The 21,838-nt window shown below is 36.8% G+C and overlaps 1 protein-coding gene across 2 annotated transcripts in view; it reads right to left on the minus strand.

Moving 5' to 3' along the window:
* The window catches only part of CFAP70 (cilia and flagella associated protein 70), a 118,632-nt gene extending 98,084 nt beyond the window's left edge, over nt 1-20,548 (minus strand). For both annotated transcript variants that reach the window (XM_021699560.1, XM_021699559.1), the window contains exons 1-2: nt 20,486-20,548; nt 19,319-19,505 (exon numbers count right to left, since the gene is read on the minus strand). In XM_021699560.1, the coding sequence (XP_021555235.1) occupies nt 19,319-19,505; nt 20,486-20,548 (250 nt within the window). The remainder of the gene's footprint in view (nt 1-19,318; nt 19,506-20,485) is intronic.
* Nucleotides 20,549-21,838: the final 1,290 nt, after the last annotated feature.

Raw genomic sequence — 21,838 nt, forward strand, 5'->3', positions numbered from 1 at the left:
CACCCCAAAAAAAAAAAAAAAAAAAAGAACAAGAGGCAGTACCAACTGCCAGTGACCTGATCAATATGGACATTAATAAGATGTTGGAACTAGAGTTCAGAATGACGATTATAAAGATACTAGCTGGGCTTGAAAAAGCATAGAAGCTACTAGAGAATCCCTTTCTGGAGAAATAAAAGAACTAAAATCTAACCAAGTCAAAATCAAAAAGGCTATTAATGAGGTGCAATAAAAAATGGAGGCTCTAACTGCTAGGATAAATGAGGCAGAAGAGAGAATCAGTGAACTAGAAGACCAAATGATAGAGAATAAAGAAGCTGAGAAACAGAGAGATAAACAACTACTGGATCACAAGGGCAGAATTCGAGAGATAAGTGATACCATAAGATGAAATAATATTACAATAATTGGGATCCCAGAAGAAGAGGAAAGAGAGAGAGGGACAGAAGGTATATTGGAGCAAATTATAGCAGAGAACCTCCCTAATTGAGGGGAAGGAAACAGGCATCAAAATCCAGGTGGCACAGAGAACCCCCCTCAAAATCAATAAAAATAGGTCAACACCCTGACATCTAATAGTAAAACTTATGAGTTTCAGAGATAAAGAGAAAATCCTGAAAGCAGCTAGAGACAAGAGATCTGTAACCTACAATGGTAGAAACATTAGATTGGCAACAGACCTAGCCACAGAGACCTGGCAGGCCAGAAAGGACTGGCAGAAAATATTCAGAGCACTAAATGAGAAAAATATGCAGCCAAAAATACTATATCCAGCTAGGCTGTCGTTGAAAATAGAAGGAGAGATAAGCTTCCAGGACAAACAAAAACTAAAGGAATTTGCAAACACGAAACCAGCCCTACAAGAAATATTGAAAGGGGTCGTCTAAGCAAAGAGAGAGCCTAAAAGTAACATAGACGAGAAAGGAACACAGACAATATACAGTAACAGTCACCTTACAGGCAATACAATGGCACTAAATTCCTATCTTTCAATAGTTACCCTGAATGTAAATGGGCTAAATGCCCCAATCGAAAGACACAGGCTATCAGACTAGATAAAAAAACAAGACCCATCAATATGCTGTCTGCAAAAGACTCATTTTAGACCCAAAGACACCTCCAGATTTAAAGTGAGGGCGTGGAAAACCACTTACCATGCTAATGGACACCAAAAGAAAGCTGGGGTGGCAATCCTTATATCAGACAAATTAGATTTTAAACCAAAAGACTATAATAAGAGACGAGGAAGGACACTATATCCTACTTAAAGCGTCTATCCAACAAGAAGATCTAACAATTGTAAATATCTATGCCCCTAACACGGGAGCAGCCAATTCTATAAGGCAATTAATAACAAAAGCAAAGAAACACATCAACAACAATACAACAATAGTGGGAGACTTTAACACCCCCCTCACTGAAATGGACAAATCATCTAAACAAAAGGTCAACAGGGAAATAAAGACTTTAAATGGCACACTGGACCAAATGGACTTCACAGATATATTCAGAACATTCCATCCCAAAGCAACAGAATACACATTTTTCTCTAGTGCCCATGGAACATTCTCCAGAATAGATCACATCCTAGGTCACAAATCAGGTCTCAACTGGTACCAAAAGACTGGGATCATTCCCTGCCTATTTTCAGACCACAATGCTTTGAAACTAGAACTTAATCACAAGAGGAAAGTCAGAAAGAACTCAAATACATGGAGGCTAAATAGCATCGTACTAAAGAATGAATGGGTCAAACAGGAAACTAAAGAAGAATTAAAAAAATTCATGAAAACACAACTGTTCTAAATCTTTGGGATGCAGCAAAGGGAGTCCTAAGAGGAAAGTATATAGCAATACAAGCCTTTCTCAAGAAACAAGAAAGGTCTCAAATACACAACCTAACCCTACACCTAAAGGAGCTGGAGAAAGAACAGCAAATAAAGCCTAAACCCAGCAGGAGAAGAGAAATAATAAAGATCAGAGCAGAAATCAATGAAATAGAAACCAAAAGAACAGTAGAAGAGATCAATGAAACTAGGAGCTGGTTCTTTGAAAGAATTAACAAGAGTGATAAACCCCTGGCCAGACTTATCAAAAAGAAAAGAGAAAGGACCCAAATAAATAAAATCATGAATGAAAGAGGAGAAATCACAACCAACACCAAAGAAATACAAACAATTATAAGAACATATTATGAGCAACTATATGCCAGCAAATTAGATAATCTGGAAGAAATGGATGCATTCCTAGAGATGTATAAACTACCAAAACTGAACCAGGAAGAAATAGAAAACCTGAACAGACCCATAACCAGTAAGGAAATTGAAGCAGTAATAAAAAATTTCCCAACAATTAAGAGCCCAGGGCCAGATGGCTTCCCAGGGGAATTCTACCAAACATTTAAAGAAGAATGAATACCTATTCTTCTGAAACTGTTCCAAAAAATAGAAATGGAAGGAAACCTTCCAAACTCATTTTATGAGGCCAGCACTACCTTGATCCCAAAACCAGACAAAGACCCCACCAAAAAGGAGAATTACAGACCAATATCCCTGATGAACATGGATGCAAAAATTCTCACCAAAATACTAGCCAACAGGATCCAACAGTACATTAAAAGGATTATTCACCACGACCAAGTGGGATTTATTCCTGGGCTGCATGGTTGGTTTAACATCTGCATATCAATCAATGTGATACAATATATTAATAAAAGAAATAACAAGAACCATATGATCCTCTCAATAGATGCAGAAAAGGCATTTGACAAAGTACAACATTCTTTCTTGATTAAAACTCTTCAGAGTGCAGGGATAGAGGATACATACCTCTATATCATAAAAGCCATCTATGAAAAACCCAGAGCGAATATCATTCTCAATGGGGAAAAACTGAGAGCTTTTCCCCTAAGGTCAGGAACATGGCAGGGATGTCCACTATCACCACTGCTATTCAACATAGTACTAGAAGTCCTAGCCTCAGCAATCAGACAACAAAAAGAAATAAAAGGCATCCAAATCGGTGAAGAAGAAGTCAAACTCTCACTTTGCAGATGATATGATACTTTACGTGGAAAACCTAAAAGACTCCACCCCAAAACTGCTGGAACTCATACAGGAATTCAGTAAAGTTGGCAGGATATAAAATCAATGCACAAAAATCAGTTGCATGTCTATACACCAACAACAAGACAGAAGAAAGAGAAATTTAGGAGTCGATCCCATTTACAATTGCACCCAACACCATAAGATACCTAGGTATAAACCTAACCAAAGAGGCAAAGAATCTGTACTCAGAAAACTATAGAATGCTCATGAAAGAAATTGAGGAAGACACAAAGAAATGGAAAAACATTCCATGCTCATGGATTGGAAGAACAAATATTGTGAAAATGTCAATGCTACCCAGAGCAATCTACACATTTAATGCAATCACTATAAAATATCATCAACTTTTTTCAAAGAAATGGGACAAATAATCCTAAAATTTGTGTGGAACCAGAAAAGACCCCGAATAGCCAGAGGAATGTTGAAAAAGAAAAGCAAAGCCGGCGGCATCACAATTCCGGACTTCCAGCTCTATTACAAAGCTGTCATCATCAAGACAGTATGTTTACTGCCACAAAAACAGACACATAGATCAATGGAACAGAATAGAGAGCCCAGAAATGGACCCTCAACTCTATGGTCAACTCATCTTTGACAAAGCAGGAAAGAATGTCCAATGGAAGAAAGACAGTCTCTTCAACAAATGGTGTTGGGAAAATTGGACAGCCACATGCACAAGAATGAAATTGGACCATTTCCTTACACCACACACAAAAATAGACTCAAAATGGATGAAAAACCTAAATGTGAGACAGGAATCCATCAAAATCCTTGAGGAGAACACAGGCAGCAACCTCTTCGACCTCAGCCGCAGAAACTTCTTCCTAGAAACATTGCCAAAGGCAAGGGAAGCAAGGGCAAAAATGAACTATTGGGACTTCATCAAGATAAAAAGCTTTTGCACAGCAAAGGAAACAGTCAACAAAACCAAGAGACAATCGACAGAATGGGAGAAGATATTTGCAAATGACATATCAGATAAAGGGCTAGTATCCAAAATCTATAAAGAACTTACCAAACTCAACACCCAGAGAACCAATAATCCAATCAAGAAATGGGCAGAAGACATGAACAAACATTTCTGCAAAGAAGACATCCAAATGGCCAACAGACACATGAAAAAGTGCTCAACATCACTCAGCATCAGGGAAATACAAATCAAAACCTCAATGAGGGCGCCTGGGTGGCTCAGTTGGTTAAGCGACTGCCTTCAGCTCAGGTCATGATCCTGGAGTCCCTGGATCGAGTCCTGCATCGGGCTTCCTGCTCGGCAGGGAGCCTGCTTCTGCCTCTGACCCTCCCCCCTCTCATGTGCTCTCTCTCTCTCATTCTCTCTGTCTCAAATAAATAAATAAATAAATAATCTTAAAAAAAAAAAAAACCTCAATGAGATACCACCTCACATCCATCAGAATGGCTAAAATTAACAAGTCAGGAAATGACAGATTTTGGCAAGGATGCGGAGAAAGGGAAACCCTCCTACCCTGTCGGTGGGAATGCAAGCTGGTGCAGCCACTCAGGAAAACAGTATGGAGGTTCCTCAAAAAGTTGAAAATGAGCTACCCTATGACCCAGCAATTGCACTACTGGGTATTTACCCCAAACATACAAATGTAGTGATCCGAAGGGGCACCTGCACCCCAATGTTTATAGCAGCATTGTCCACAATAGCCAAACTATGGAAAGAGCGTAGATGTCCATCAGCAGATGAATGGATAAAGAAGATGTGGTATATATATACAATGGAATATTATGCAGCCATCAAAAAAGAAATCTTGCCATTTGCAATGACGTGGATGGAACTAGAGGGTATTATGTGAAGTGAAATAAGTCAATCAGAGAAAGACAAGTATCATATGATCTCACTCATATGAAGAATTCTTAATCTCAGGAAACAAACTAAGGGTTGCTGGAGTGGTGGGGGGTGGGAGGGATAGGGTGGCTGGGTGATGGACACTGGGGAGGGTATGTGCTATGGTGAGTGCTGTGAATTGTGTTAGACTGATGAATCACAGACCTGTACCTCTGAAACAAATAATACGTTATATGTTAAAAAAAAAAGAAGAAGAAGAAGAAGATAGTAGGAAGGGAAAAATGAAGGGGGCAAAATTGGAGGGGGACATGAACCATGAGAGACTATGGACTCTGAGAAACAAACTGAGGGTTTTAGAGGGGAGGCGGGTGGGGGGATGGGTTAGGCCAGTGATGGGTATTAAGGAGGGCACATATTGAATGGGCACTGGGTATTATACGCAAACAATGAATCATGGAACACTACATCAAAAACTAATGATGTAATGTATGATGACTAATATAACATAATAAAAAAAGAACCTAATTAAATAACTGATCCATTTAAAAAAAGTTAATTCTTAATTATTTTATTCCTTTTGATGGAATTGATTTATAACTTACTTTTCGTGTTGTTCACGGTTAGTATATAGAAATGCAACTGATATTTGCTAAATTTGTATCCTGCATTTTTTTAAAAAAAAGATTTATTTATTATTCATTCATTCATTCATTCATCCATTCATCCATTTGGAGAGCAGAGGGGAAGGGCCGAGGGAGAGAAAACCCAAGCAGACTCTGTGTGGGCATGGAGCCTGACATGGGGCTTGATCTCATGACCCTGAGATCATGACCTGAGCCAAAATCAAGAGTCAGATGCGAAACTGACTGAGCCACTCAGGCACCCCATATCCTGCTGCTTTACCAAAATCATTTATATCATTTATTCTGGGGTGTGTGTGTGTGTGTGTGTGATCTTTAAGGTTTCCTACATATAATCATATATAAAACTGATTATATAACCTGCAACAGAGATCATTTTATTTCTTCCTTTCCAATTTGGATGTCTTTTATTTCTTTTTCTTGCCTAAGTGCTTTGGCTAGAACTTTTAATATTATTTTGAAAAGAAGTGAAAGCAGGAATCCTTGCCTTGCTCCTGATCTTAGAGGGAATATTTTCAGTCTTTCGCCATTGAGTATAATGTTCATTGAGAAATGTTTATATATGGCTTTTATCATTTTGAGGTAGTTTCCCTCTATTCCTACTTTGCTGAGTGTTTATTTCATGAAATGGTGTTGAATTTTGTCAAAAGCTTTTTCTCTATCAAGTGAAATATTATGTGGGGGGTTTTCATTCTGTTGATTTGATTTATTACATAGATGGAGTTGTATGTTGAGCCATCCTTGCATTCCAAGAATAAATTCCCCTGGTCAAGGGGCATAATCCTTTTCATATGCTGTTCAACTTCGTTTGCTAGTACTTTGTTGAGTACTTGTGCATCAATGTTCATAAGAGATATTGGTTTGTAGTTTTCTTATAGTGTCCTTGTCTGGCTTCAGTGTCAGGATAATGCTGGCCTCATAGAATGAGTTAGGAATATTCTCTCCTCTTCAATTTTTTTGGGAAAGTTTTAGTAGTATTGGTGTTAGTTCTTCAAGAATTTGGTAGAATTCACTGGTGAAGCCATCAGGCCCAGGACTTTTCTTTGAGAGATTTTTTTAAATCACTGATTTAATCTCCTTAATAGTTATAGTTCTATTAAGATTTTCTTTCTTTGTGCTTTAATCTGGTAGTTTTGTGTCCCTAGGAATTTGTCCATTTCATCTAGGTTATCCCATTTGTTGAATAATTTTTCATAGTACTCACTTACACTTTTAATTTCTGTATAATTGGTAGTAATATCCCCACTTTAATTTCTAACTTTAGTTATATGAGTCTTCTCTATTTTTTCTTAGTCCGTCTAGCTAGAGGTTTGTGAATTTTGTTGATCTTTTAAAAAAACTGACTTTGGGGGGCACCTGGGTGGCTCAGTCAATTAAGCATCTAACTCTTGATTTCGGTTCAGGTCATGATTGCAGGGTGCTGGGATCCAGCCCCATGTCAGGCTCCCCATTCAGTGGGGAGTCTGCTTGGGGATTCTCCCTCTCCCTCTGCCCCTTCCCCCACTCATGTGCACTCTCTCTCTCCCTAGAATAAATCTTTTTAAAAAACCTGACTTTTGGTTTCATTGATTTTCTGTGTTGTTTTTTATTCTGTATTTTGCCTACTTCTGCTCTAGTTTTTATTATTTCCTTTCTTCTGTGGGTTTTGGAATTTTGTTCTTCTTTTTCTAGTTCCTTAAGCGGTATAGTTAGATTGTTGATTTGAAATGTTCCTTGTTTTTTAAAATTTTATTTGTTTACTTATTTTTAATTCCAGTATAATTAACATACACTGTTATATTAGTTTCAAGTGTACAATATGGTGATACAACAATTCTATACATTACTAAATGCTCATCATGATAAGTGTACTTTTAATCCCCTTCACCTATTTCACCCATCTTCCCACCCACTTCTCTCTGGTAACCACTAGTTTGTTTTCTATAGTTAAGAGTCTGTTTTTTGGTTTTTCTCTTTTTTTATTTCTTAAAATCCATATGAGTGAGATCATATGGTATTTCTCTCTGTTGTTTCACTTAACATTATATCCTCTAGATCCATCCATGTTTTTGCAAATGGCAAAATTTCATTCTTTTTTATGGTTGAGTAATATTCCATTGTATATATATACCACATTTTCTTTATCCATTCCTCTATTGATGGACACTTGGGTTGCTTCCATATTTAGCTATTGTAAATAATGCTGCAATAAACATTGGGGTGCATATAACTTTTTAGATTAGTGTTTTCATATTCTTTGAGTAAATGTCCAATAGGGAATTACTGGATCATATAGTAATTCTATTTTTAATTTTTTGAGGAGCCTCCATACTGTTTTCCACAGTGGCTGCACCAGTTTGCATTCCCACTAACAGTGCCTGAGGGTTTCTTCTCCACATCCTCACCAACACTGTTGTTTCTTGTGATTTTTTTTTAAAATTTGAATGGGCTATACTTTCATGTTTCTTTGTATGCCTTATGATTTTTTTATTCAACATTGGATATTTGAATCTAATAACGGGGTAAGTCTGGAAATCAGATTCTACCCCTTCCCAGAGTTTACTGCTTTTTGTTTTTTTATTTGTCATTGTTGTAGGCTGTCTCTGTGCTGAGGGTCAGCCTGAGGTGTAAAATTAAGGTCTTTTCAGGTCTCCTCTGAGCCTTTCCCTGGACATGCATGGTCACTTTCTAGTTTTCCCCTTATTTGCAGTTGTTTTTAAGTGCCCTAATTGTTAATGCCTGGTTCCTGAATGGGGAAAAGGAGAAAAAGGTAAGAGGGGAAAAGGATGCTGCCCTTTAAATCCTTTGGTAGTTTCAACAGGAGAGGAAGGGTCTTACAACAACGGGATGGAGGGAGGTGCAACAACACCTTATAGCCTCTTTGTCTGCACCTCTGTGATCAGAAGCAGCAATCAGCAATCAGAGCACAGATCCACAATATTTGAAGGACAAGGTCCTTTTAGCTCATCCTGGCTCCGGCAAACTGTGTGCAAGCTACTAGAGGAACACATACATGGCTCCCTGCCACATACCTAGAAGGGTGGGGAATGAGTAGCTGCTACTGTGTTTAGATCTGAAATTAACCAAAATTAATCATAATTTGCCATCTAAACCTTCCCCTATAAGTTGCAAGCCTTCAACAGACCCAGAGTTCCAAAATAGTTATAACAGACAGAATGTGGTAGTGCAAGTGTTGTGTAGGTGGGAGACAGATTCCTGGTACTTCCCACTCTCCTATCTTCCCAGAATCTTCAAAAATATTATTTTTATAGTTTTCAAAAGTATACTCTATCTGTAGTAAAGCCCCATTTTCCCCCTAACATTGTTTTATCTTCTTGGCTTTGTTTTGTTTTGGCTCAATCATGCCAGAAGTTTGTCTATTCTGTTAGTCTTTTAAAGCAGGTTTTGTTCTGTAGCTCTTTTCTAGTGCTTATTTTCTAATTAATTAATTTTTGTTCTTATCTTAATTCTTTCTTTTTATATTCTTTGGAGTTCTCTTATTTTAGTAGCTTCTTGAGTTAAATATTTAACTCATTTGCTTTTATTCTTTTTTATGTTAAGAGAACCATTTTATTAAAGATAGATCTTAACATATTCCATAATTAAACAATTTTGTGTCCATTGGGCATGTGTCCTCAGACTTTCAAAAACAAAATGGTCAAAGCCCTCTTTCATCTTTTTAGAAGAGTTATACACTACTAACAAACTTTCCACTAGCAAAGAGGAAACTTTCTTTTATACAGCTTAACTCTTGACGAATTGGAAAGAAGAGGTTCTCTGCATGAAGTAGTCTCTCTCAAGAAAACCCAAGGAGAAGATGACAGACACTATATTGCAGAGGGTACTCATGGTCTCCAGAAAGAATTTTTTTTTTCTGTTTTCACCACTACTGTCACAGTTTCTAATTTGTGGGCTCTATGCAGAGGAGGGGTGGCTTTCGTTGACTCATTAATTTGTGTACTTTCTTTCAGTCTTGAGTAGACAGTAATGCTTTATCATTATAAGTCCAGTGGTGTTGAGTTTCACGACTCTTCTCACTACTATGCTTTTTTTCCCCTTTTAGAATGTCCCAAATTAAACTTTTTATTTTGAGATAATTTCAGATTCATATACAATTGTGAGAAATAATACAGAAAGCTATCTTGTACCCTTTTTTCCCAATGGTACTATCAAGATACAGATCATTTCATCACCACAAGGATTCTGGTTACCCTTTTAACCCATGTTACCCTTTTATTTTTATTTATTTATTTAACATTTTATTTATTTGACAAAGAGAGAGCACAAGTAGGCAGAGCTGCAGGCAGAGGCAGAGGGAGAAGCAGACTTCCCGCAGAGCAGGGAGCCCGACACAGGACTCGATCCCAGGACCCTGGGATCATGACCTGAGCCAAAGGCAGATGCTTAACCAACTGAGCCACCCAGGTGATCCCATGTTACCCTTTAAAAGCCACCTCCACTATTCTCCTTCTTAACACGAGGCAACTACTAATTTGTTCTCCGTTTCTATGCTTTGTCTCTTCAAAAATGTTATATAAATGTACTTTTACAGTATGTACCTTTTAAGATTGGCCTTTTCATTCAGCATAATTCTCTGGAGATCCAGTGACATTGGTTTGTGTCCCAGTAATTTGTTCATTTTTATTGATGAATAGCATTTCATAGTATGGCTGTATGTTTGTTTAACCCATGGAGGGACATCTGGGTTGTTTCCTGTTTTTTACTATAAAGCTCCTATAAACTATATACTGGTTTTTGTGTGAATATAAGTCTTCATTTTCTGGTATAAAGGCTCAGGAGTGCAATTGCTGGATTATATATGGTTGTTTGCATGTTTTGTTTTTAAAGAAATTGCATACTGCTTTCTAGACTGACACTTAGCATTCCCACCAGAAATTCTGACATTTGACATTTCCAGCAGGAATGTATCAGTGATCCAGGTTCTTTGCAACCTGTTGGAATTTGGTGTTTTCGCTATTTTTAATTTTAAACATTCCCATATGTGTGTAGTGATAGGTGTGTAGTGATACCTCATTGTGGTTTTGATTTGCATTTCCCTAATGGCTAATAATGTTGAACACTTTTTCATATGTTTATATGCCATCTGTATATCCTTTGGTAAACTGTCTCTTCAAGTCTTTTGCCTATTTTCTAACTGGATTGTCTGGAGTATTTTTTACTGTTGAATCTTGAGTTCTTTATATATTTTAGATACTATTGCTTTGTCAGATTGTGATTTGCAAATATTTTCTCTCACTGTGTAGCCTGTCTTTTCATCCTTTCAACAGGGTTTTTCACAGAGCAAGAGTTTTTAACTTTTATGAAGTCAAAGCATCAGTTGTTTTTCTTTTATGGCTCATCCTTTTGGTGTTAAGAACTCTTTGCCTAACCTTAGATTCTGAAGTTTTTCACGTTTTTTCCTTTAAAAAAAAAAATATTGCATTCACTTATTTGTCAGAGAGAGAGAGAGCACAAGCAGGGGGAGCAGCAGGCAGAGGGAGAAGCAGGCTCCCCGCTGAGCAGGGAGCCCAATGTGGGACTCGATCCCAGGACCCTGAGATCATGACCTGAGCCAAAGGCAGACACTTAACCGACTAAGCCTCCACCCAGGCGTCCTTCTCATTTTTTCCTTAATGTTTTGTGGCTTTACATTTCACATGTAAATCTGTGATCCATTTTGAGTTAATTTTTGCATAAGTATGAGACTAAAGTCGAGGTTCATTTTTTTGCATACAGGTTTTTAATGGCTCTAACATCATTTGTTGAAAAGGCTACCTCTTCTCCAATGAATTGATTTTGCACTTTTATCAAAAATCATTAGGCAAGGGTGCTTGGTTGGCTCAGTCGGTGGAGTGTGTGACTTTTCATCTCAGAGTTGTAAGTGTGAGCCCCACCTTGGGTGTAGAGATTACTTAAAAATAAAATCTTAAAAAAATCATTAGGCATATTTAGATGGATCTATTTCTATTTTTTTCCATTGATCTATGTGTCTATCCTTCCACCAACACCACACAATTTTGATTAATATAGTTATATAATAAGTCATGAAATCAAGTATAGTGATTCTTCCCATTTTATTCTTTTCCAAAATTGTTTTAGCTTTTCTAGTTTCTTTGCCTTTCTATATACATTTTAGAATAGTTTTGTCAATATCTAGAAAAAAATCTTTCTGGGATTTTGATAAGATTTACATTCAATCTTTGTAACAGTCTGGGGAGAAATGACATCTTAACTATGTTAAGCCTTCCAGTACATGAGTACAGTATGTCTCTCCATTTATAAAGATTTTTAAAAATTTCATTCAACAGTGTATAGTTTCCAGCACATAAGTGCTATATATGTTTTGTTAAATTTATACTATTTCATTTTAAAAAGCAATTGTAAATGATGTATTTTTAGTATCAGTGCCCATGTATTTATCACTAGTATACGGAAATATAATTGATTTTGAGCATTTACCTTGCATCCTATGATCTCACTTTTTCTTTCTGGAAGTTTTGCATATTCCTTGATATTTTCTACATAGACAATCATGTCATCTGCAAATAGGGACAGATTTATTTCTTCCTTTCATATATATATGCCTTCTATTTCCTTTTCTTACTTTATTGTACTGTCTAGTGCTTCCATCTCTATGTTTATAAGAGTGGTGAGAGCAATCAGAAAGGATGAATACCCAACTTTTACATCAACATGGATGGGACTGGAGGAGATTATGCTAAGTGAAATAAGTCAAGTAGAGAAAGTCAATTATCATATGGTTTCACTTATTTGTGGAACATAAGGAATAGCATGGAGGACATTAGGAGAAGGAAGGGAAAAATGAAGGTGGGGAAATCAGAGGGAGAGATGAATCATGAGAGACTATGGACTCTGAGAAACAAACTGAGGGTTTTAGAGGGGAAAGAGGTTAGCGGATGGGTTAGCCCAGTAACAGGTATTAAGGAGGGCACGTACTGCATGATGCACTGGGTGTTATATGAAAACAATGAATCGTGGATTGCTACATCAAAAACTAATCATGTATGGTGACTAACATAACATAATTAAATTAAATTAAATTAAATTAAAATAAGAGTGGTGAGAGCAGACCTTGATTTGTTCTCAACCTTAGAGGGAAAGCATTCCATCTTTTGCCATTAAGTATAATGTTAGCCTTTGTCAGGTTGAAGAAGTTCCCTCTACTTGCATTTTTCTGAGAGTTTCTATCATGAATTGGTGTTAAATTTTGTCAAATACTTTTGTTGTTTTGACCAATATGACCATATACTTTCTCTTCTTTAGACCATGAACGTAGTAGAATACATTGATTAATTTTCAAATACTGAACCAAACTTGGATCCCTGGAATCAATCGCACTTCATAATAATGTACGATTCTTTTTATTTATTGAATTCTATTTTTTAGTATTTTTTTAGTATTTTTGTGTCTATATTCATGACAGATACTGGCCTCAAGTTTTCCATTTGTGTACTGTCTTTGTCTTATTTTGGTATCAGTGTAACACTAGCATCATAAAATGAATTGAAGTGTTTCCTCCTCTTCTATTTGCTGGAAGATTGTGTAGAATTAGTGTTAGTTATTATTTTTAACTTCTGGTAGAATTCTTCAGTAAGACTCTTTGGTCCTGGAGATTTCAAATTATGAATTCCATTTCCTTGACAGTTACAGGGCAACTTTATTCATATAGGATGAGTCGTGATTTGTGTTTTTCAAAATACTGATCCATTTTCTTGTCAAATTTATGTATGTAGAGTTGTTCATCTCTTTATTATTCTTTTAAGGACTACTATCTGTGACATTATCCCATTTCATTTCTAATGAATAGATTATTCATTATATATGAATAGACAATAATAGATCATTTGTGGTGTCTTTTCTCTCCTCCCACTCCCCGCTTTTGGCCAGTCTTCCTAGAGGTTTGTCAATTTTGATGTTTTTAAATTACCAGCTATGTTACTCGTTTCATTGATTTTTCCCTACTGTTTTTCATTATATTGCTTTCTACTTTTATCTTTATTATTTTCTTCCTTCTGTTTGATTTTGCTCTTCTTTTTCTAAATCCTTGAGGTGACAGCTTATATTACTGATTTGAGACTTTTCCTCTATTTTAATGTATGCATTTAGTGTGATAAATTTTCTCAGTTCTTTAGCTATGTCCCACAAACTTTGTTACCTTGTATTCTTATTTCCATTCAGTTCACTGTATTTTTTTACTTCCCTTGAGACTTCCTCTTTGATGCATGGATTATTTGGAAGTGTGTCTTTTTGTTTTCAAGTGTTCAGAATCTCCTGTTCTTTATTATAGATTTCTAGCTTGATACTGTTGTCAGAGAACACATTATTTTAATTCACTTAAATGTATTGAGGTTGTTTAGGACCCAGAATATGGTTTTGGTATGTGGTCTGTGGGCTTTTGAAAGTAATGCATGTTCTGCTATTGTTGGGTGTTCAATAAATATTTATTAGATACTGTAGGCTGATGGGTACTGTTGAGTTTTCCTATACCCCTGTTGATTTTCTATCTAGTTATTCTACAAATTGAGAGGGGGGTGTTTATGTCCCCAACTATAATTGTGGATTTGTCTATTCGCCCCTTCAGTTTAATCAGTTTTTGCTTCATATATTTTGCAGCTGTTGTTTGGTGTATGTATATTTAGTATTACTATGTATTCTTGGTGGGTTGACTCTTTTATCATTACATAATGAACTTCTCTGTCTCTGGTTATTTTCTTTGCCTACTTTTTCTGATGCTAATACAGTCACTTCTACTTTTTGATGAATGTGTGCATATATATCTTTCTCTATACTTTTACATTTTACCTGACTATATGGTTATATTTTGAGTTTCTTGTAGGCAGCATATAGTTAGGTCTGCCATCTCTGTCTCTTGATATATTTAATGTAATTATTAACATATTAGGGCTTAAGTCTGCTGGGGGTTGTTTCTCCTCTCTTTTTCATTTGTTTTCTTTTTTTGCTTTCCTGTGGATTGCATGAACATTCTTTAAAATTCCATTTTAATTTACCTATAATACTTTTAAGAGTACCTATTTGTATAGGTTTTTTAGTTATTGCTCTGAGTACTGCATTATATATATATTACTTATTACAGCCTATTACAGGTATCATCATTTCAGTGGTTGAAGTACAGAAACGTTACCTCCCTTTATGTCCCTTTGCCCTTCCTGTTTACAATTGCTTAAAATATTTTCTCAGTATACCTTTAGAACTACATCAGACAGTGTTATACCTTGTTTTAAGTGCCAAACACAATTTAGAAAACTCAAAGAGAAGGACAGCTTACTTTATCCAAATTTTTGCTTACCACATTCTTTCTTCCTCCCTGGTGTTCCTAGGTTCTTTCTTTTATCATTTCTGTTCTGTTTAGAGGAATTCCTTCAGCCATTCTTTCAGGATAGGTCTGCTGGTGACTTTGTTTTCTTTAATCTGAGAATGTCTTGATTTCCCCTTCACATCTTTTCTCTGGGTATGGGATTCTGGGTGATAGTTCTTTTATCACTTTGAAGATATTATGACATTCCCTTTGGGCCTCCGTGGTTTCTGTTGACAAACTGATGTCATTCTAATTGTTTTCCTTTGCTTTCAGATTTTGTTGTTTTCAGTTTTCAGAAGTTTAATTATGATGTCTCTTAATATGGATTTCTTTGGGTTTACCCTACTGGGAGTCTGATTATCTTCTTGAACCACTAGGTGTATGTCTCTTGCCAAATTTGGGGAGTTTTCAGGCTTTACTTCTTCGAATATTTTTTCAGTCCCACCCTTTTCTCCTCTCCTTCTGAGACTCTGATGACACTATTAGATCTTTTGTCATAGTCCCACAGGCCTCTCAGACTCTGTTCACATTTTTTTTTCAGTCTATTTCCTTTATATTATTCAGATTGGGTATTTCTGTTGTTCTGTCTTCCAATTCACTGATTCTTTCCTCTGTCTCCTTCATTCTGCTGTTGAGCCCATTTGCTGAGCTTTTCATAAGTTATTGTATTTTTTAATCTAAAATTTCCATTAGGTTCTTCTTTATATCTTCTATTTCTAAGACCTATTTCTCTGCTGAGTCTATTTTTGTCATTTTTTTCCAGCATGTTTGCAATTGCTTACTGATCTATTATCATGGCTCTTAAAAATTTTTGTCTAAGGATTCTAATATATATGTGATCTTGGTGTTAGCATCTACTGATTGTCTTTTAAAATTCAGTTTGCAATGAATCATTGAACACTACATCAAAAACTAATGATGTACTATATGTTGGCTAACAACATAATTTTAAAAATTAAAAAAAATAAAATGCTAATATAGTCAAAAAATAAAATTCAGTTTGAGATCTTAAGGTTCTTTGGTATGATGAGTCATTTTCATGTAATCTTGGACTTTTTGTATGTTACGAAACTCTAGACCTTAAACCATCTGTTTTAGCTAATTTTTTTTTTTTTACCCTGCTCCAACAGAGGAAGGGGAGGGGCACTGCCCCATTGTCCCCCATTATTAACTCCACTCAGCCTCTACTGATACCTGAGGGGGACAGTTCCTTATTACTGCTGACGAGGGGTGAGAGTTCTGGTTCCTTACTTCTTTTCCACTGATACTACAGTGGGTGTAGGCTCATTACCACTAGGTGACAGTAAGTCTCAACCCTACTTTAGGCCTCCTCTGACACCACCCCAGTGGATAGTAGAAAGGCATCTTGTTACTGCCAGATTGGGGCAGAAATCCAGGCTCTCTATGTGGTCTCCATTAAAACCAGATGGTGAGAGAGAGGCCTCATGACCAGACAGCACAGAAGCCCTGGCTTCCTATTTGGTATTCTTGAACCTAATTCTGGGGCACCTAATTTCAGCTGGGGCACCTAATTTGTTTTACAATAGTATAAATCTAAGTCCTCCATTCAGCCTGGGTGTGAGTGGTGCCACATTTTTTTGGTTGTGGTGTTTGGTTAGAGCAGAGCAGTTACTAAGTTTCCGGTCTTGCTAGACTGCCCTTTTCCTGGTCTTTGGTTAGAGCAGATTTCTCTTAAGTTTTTTGTTTTGTTTTGTTTTGTTTTGTTTTTGTTTTTGTTTTTGGTCTGCACTCATTCATGTTTCCAGGTTGCTGGCTTCTTCAGTATCAAGTCTGGGATATACAAGACAAAAAGAAAACCCAAGCAACTCACCACTATGTCATTCCTCATGTCTCATGTTTCCTTCTTCTTCCACCTTTCAGAGTCCCTTATGTTTGTTTTACATATAAAGTCTGAGGTCTGCAGTTGTACTTAGTGAAAAGAATAGGGGAACATATATATACTCCAGAACTTCTGTTTTATTATTATTTTTTTTTAAGTAGGCTCCACACCCAGCAGAGAGCTCAACACGGGGCTTGAACTCACAACCCTGAGATCAAGACCTAAGCTGAGATCAAGAGTCGGACGCTTAACCGACTGAGCAACTCAAGCGCTCCCAGAAGTTCTGTTTTAAATCCTTTTTAAGGGGCGCCTGGGTGGCTCAGTCGTTAAGCATCTGCCTTCGGCTCGGGTCATGATCCCAGGGTCCTGGGATCGAGCCCCGCAGTGGGCTCCCTGCTCAGCGGGAAGCCTGCTTCTCCCTCTCCCGCTCCCCCTGCTTGTGTTCCCTCTCTCACTGTGTCTCCCTCTGTCAAAGAAATAAATAAAATCTTTTTAAAAATTTAAAAAATAGGGGCGCCTGGGTGGCTCAGTTGGTTAAGCGACTGCCTTCGGCTCAGGTCATGATCCTGGAGTCCCGGGATGGAGTCCCGCGTCGGGCTCCCTGCTTGGCGGGGAGTCTGCTTCTCCCTCTGACCCTCCTCCCTCTCATGCTCTCTGTCTCTCATTCTCTCTGTCTCCAATAAAAAAAAAAAAAAAAAAATCTAAAAATTTAAAAAATAAATAAATCCTTTTTGATTGCTAGTGACTGCACTTCAGAGCATAAATGCATCTCTAAGTATTACTTTAGCTCTATCCCACAAGTTTGATATTTGGTGTTTTACTGTTGACTGATTCTAAATGCTTTATAGTTTTTCTTATGATTTCTTCTTTGTCCCATGAATTATACATAAGTGTGCCTTAAAATTTCCAAATGGATTCTTTTTTTCCTATGTTTTTATTACAGATTTCTAATTTTGTTGACTTGTATTTTGGTCAGAAAACTTAGTCTGTATGCCATTGATTCTTTGGTATATGGCAGGATTTGTTTTATTGCCTAGTATTTGGCCAGTTTCTATTGTATAAAAGTTCCTTGTGTGTTTTAAGAAAATATATGTTATTTAATGATTGGCATAACCCTATGATTATTACTTATTAGGAAAGACTTTTTTCATCTATCCAATGGCTAGACACATATAATGGGGCATGGATTATTTTTCTAGTCCATTCTTTTTGAGAGTCTTGGCTTGTGGTAATGGGGTTGATCTCAGTCTCAACTCCCATCTACAGCAGCCCAAGTTCTCTGTTTGTCTAAGACCATTAAAATCCAAGCCCCTAGATTTTGGAGTACTGCTCTTTCCCCTCACACCACCACCACCAATAGCAGCTGTTCAAGAGTTTCAGCTTTCAGTTCCTGCTTTGCTTCTGGAACAAAGGACTGGCCCCTTCTTTCTCATGGATTCAATGACATGTTTAAAACAGTGTTCCAGTTCTGCTTTTCCCATCTAACATACCAGGGAGGAAGGCAATTAGGACACTGACACTCGTCTTATTTGGGGTTGGGAGTGACAGAGAAGCACAAAGCAAAGAAGAAAGAAGTAGAAAGGAGTGATCAGAGTGTGGATCAGATGGAGGCCTCCATGGGTGACTGATTCCCAGCTAGGCCAGAGCTAGGAATCACTTTTCTGGAGCAGTGCTTCCTGGGAGTCACCAAGACTTGTTCCTACATGCAGCTTCCTAGGATCCTTCCCTGGCAATCATGAATTTAGTGGTCTAGGGTAGGACTCTGAAGACTATTTTCTCCCAGAGCCTCAGGTGACTCTTATGGAAAAAAAAAGTTTAGAATGCAATGCTCTAGGATACTGTATGATTCCCAGGACCCACTTCTCTGGGTCAGGGATCTTGGAATCTGTGGTTTTTTGGCAGGTGCCACAGGAGATGTGCCACTGAAATAATAACAAAACAAAAAATAAGAGTATAGGTTAAAACGAAAGCCTTAGACTAGTATATAGGTGTAAGAAGAAAGTATGTCAGAGATAATACAGTGTACTTAGAAACTGTAAAAGTGTGGATACAGAATTCATATATCCATTTTTTCATTCATTCATTGATCAAACACTTTTTGAGCCCTTTTATGTCCCAGATATTTCTAGGCACTAGAAATTCTGAAATAAATAAGATATAGACCAAATTTCAAAAAAAGTATATAGAAGTACTGTATACAGAATTACAGATAGGGTTGCCAAGTAAAATATAAGATGCCCAGTTAAATTTGAATTTCAGATAACCAATGGATAGTTGTTTAGGATAAGTATGTCCCAATTTTTTTTTCTAAATCTGGCAACCCTAAATATAGGAATATTTAGGAAAAGCTCCAACCCAGCTTAGGAGATAAGGGCTACAAAGTTCAGTCAAATGTCAAAAGGGCTTTGATACAAACTGATTAAAACTAGCAGGCCATGGAGACTGCTGCCAAAAGCAGGAAGGACTCAAATTATACCACATTATTCCTAGGTGAAAAAGGTAAGGTGTGTTCATTTGTCCCCCAAACCACTACTAAATACCTCAATATCTCCTTATAACATACTCAACATAATTAATACTTTTAGTACCACAAGGACTTACAGAACACAGGTTTGTGGGCAAGGTCATCTAAAGTAATTCCTCCTTCAGGATTGTATTCAAAACTGCTCATGAAGTTGTATTTTGCAGTTCCTTCTGGAGAAACCGTAACTTTTGCAGAGTCTCCCAGAACCACTTGATTGAATTCTGCACGAATAAAAGTAACTGGAGTATCTCCTTTAAAACCTTTCTGTTGACAGAAAGATACCACTTTACGATTATACTCAAATAGAGAATTTTCCTACACATCTGGCAACTCATTTTGACTTGAACTACATAGCATTTTTCCATGTTTTCCTAACAAGCTATATCACAAATACAAAAGGGATAGGTAGAAGGTCATTAAACAAATCTAGTCGTAGCTAACTGTAACATTCTATTTAAATGCCATTATGTTGGGAATTTTTAAAAATAACTTTTGTGTTTACATGATTATAAAAGTATATTGTGAAACATTTTAAAAAGTGAGAAAAGCACATAGGAAAACAAATTACCTGTAATCTCACTCTAACATGCAAGCACTATTAATATTTTAGAATATATATTCTAGTGCTTTCCTGTGAATATATATATGTGTGAATATATATATATATACACACATACATTTATACATATATCTTTTATATATACTTTTTAAAACAAAGTAGAGATCATTCATTACATCCTGTTTTGGAATGAGCTATTTGACTTCATAATAGTGAATGAATATTTTGCCATTTCATTATTCTTGTAATTTTTAAGTTACCTCATATTGTAGTTTTATTATTTAAATTCACCAAATGAAATTAATCACAAGAGAAACTATGGAAGAATTCAGATTTTTTCAGAAGAAAAGGCCTGTTGTCTAGGAAAACAAAGATTACTTCTTGTTTCACCCACTAAATGTAGTATTCAAATTGCCAGGTATTTTACACACATAGTGATGTGACCTGCTGATTATATGGTCTACCAAAAAGGAAAAATGAGAAAGAAATGCCATTGCAATGTTAAGACCAGCCAGTCTGGTGTTATAGGAGGGTGCAAAAGCATTCCTCCCACTAGTGCTCCCAATACATCTTCATGCAACCTGCAGATAGATGTTTGACAGGGAAACCTGGACACAAAGGCAAATATACTTTCAAGAAGAATGAATAAACTAAGAACTCCTCTAAGTTCCAAAAATAACTTTACCAAGTTATATCCATCTGTCACAGTGATCTGCACAGGTCTGCCTGTTGATAACACCTGCTCCATATCGGCACTTGGGCAAAGTCCCTCTGGTCTTCTTTGGTCTCTGTAAACATAATGAATCAACCTGTCCCCTCAAGTACCACAGCTGCAGAAGTACCCACATTACATAATAACCAATACTAGGGGAGAACCTAGGAAAATGCCATAGCTAGTCCAGCATTGTCCAGCATTGTTTTTTGCCCTTTCCAACCTTTGCTAATAGACAGAGCCTTACAGAGCTGGTCACAAGGATTCCATCAGTTAGTGATAACATGATCTTTATGCATATAACTAAACCATCAAGCACAAATCATTCCAAGACGAAGAGGGTAGGAATGTCATCTCCCTTACTTACCCCATCTTTCATAGTATTCTTTGATAGACTTTATGTACAAAGCTCCCCTCAAAGTTTAATCTCTTTTACAAAAATATACTTCGATAACAGGAAATAAACAGCCATATAGAATAATGGTTAGTCCACCAGCAAAAGTTCGGACATACGTCTTATTTAGTCAGAGATATCTTCTAATTATTTTACAACACTAAGGACACAATTTCAAAAATAAACTGGATACGTTTAAGAAAGATTTTCTACCTCAATTCAAATTGGAACTTAAGGCAATTCAAACGTTTACCGAGGACATACTATGTGTATCTAGGACTGGTGGTACAAAAAAAGAAGGCAATACTTTGCTGTCCCCAGGCTTTATAATTATTCTGCCTCTTCTCAGCTACTCCCTCACTTTCAGTCATCTAAACATCTCAGATCATTTGTTCAACACCATGTCTCCAGGCTCATTCTGGGCCAAAGTGACTGACAATTTTCTTATAAAATTCACATTAGAAATTACCTTTTACATTACTCCCCTTCTTTTCTTTTCAATAGTACCACATGAATTAGGCCTTCACTAGCCTGACCCTGGACAAAAGTCTAATTTCTCTGAGCCTCAGTTTCACCTTCTGTAAAAAAGATAATATAAATTTTGGTGTTTCACATTTGTTGCGACTATCCACTAAAATAGTAAAACTGCTTCACCTATAAAGTAGGGCACAAATGGTATTATTAATGTGCACTGCTTTTTCTGAATGCTCAATTACTCCCTTCAAGACAAGTAATCTCTCACTCATATTTACAGCCCGAGTGCCCGGCACTATGCATTGTCTTAGCAGGATATTTATTGTATAATGAATGCAAGAAATCTGGCTGGTTACTTATGGTCAGGGCAGTCAGGTGGCGGGGGGGGGGGGGGGGGGGGATTGCTTGGCCTCAAGGGAGTAGTTTTTTTTTTTTTTTTTTTTTTTGGTTTTTTTTTT

This window comes from Neomonachus schauinslandi, chromosome 6 (assembly GCF_002201575.2).
Source record: "Neomonachus schauinslandi chromosome 6, ASM220157v2, whole genome shotgun sequence".
Classification (NCBI taxonomy): Eukaryota; Metazoa; Chordata; class Mammalia; order Carnivora; family Phocidae; genus Neomonachus; species Neomonachus schauinslandi.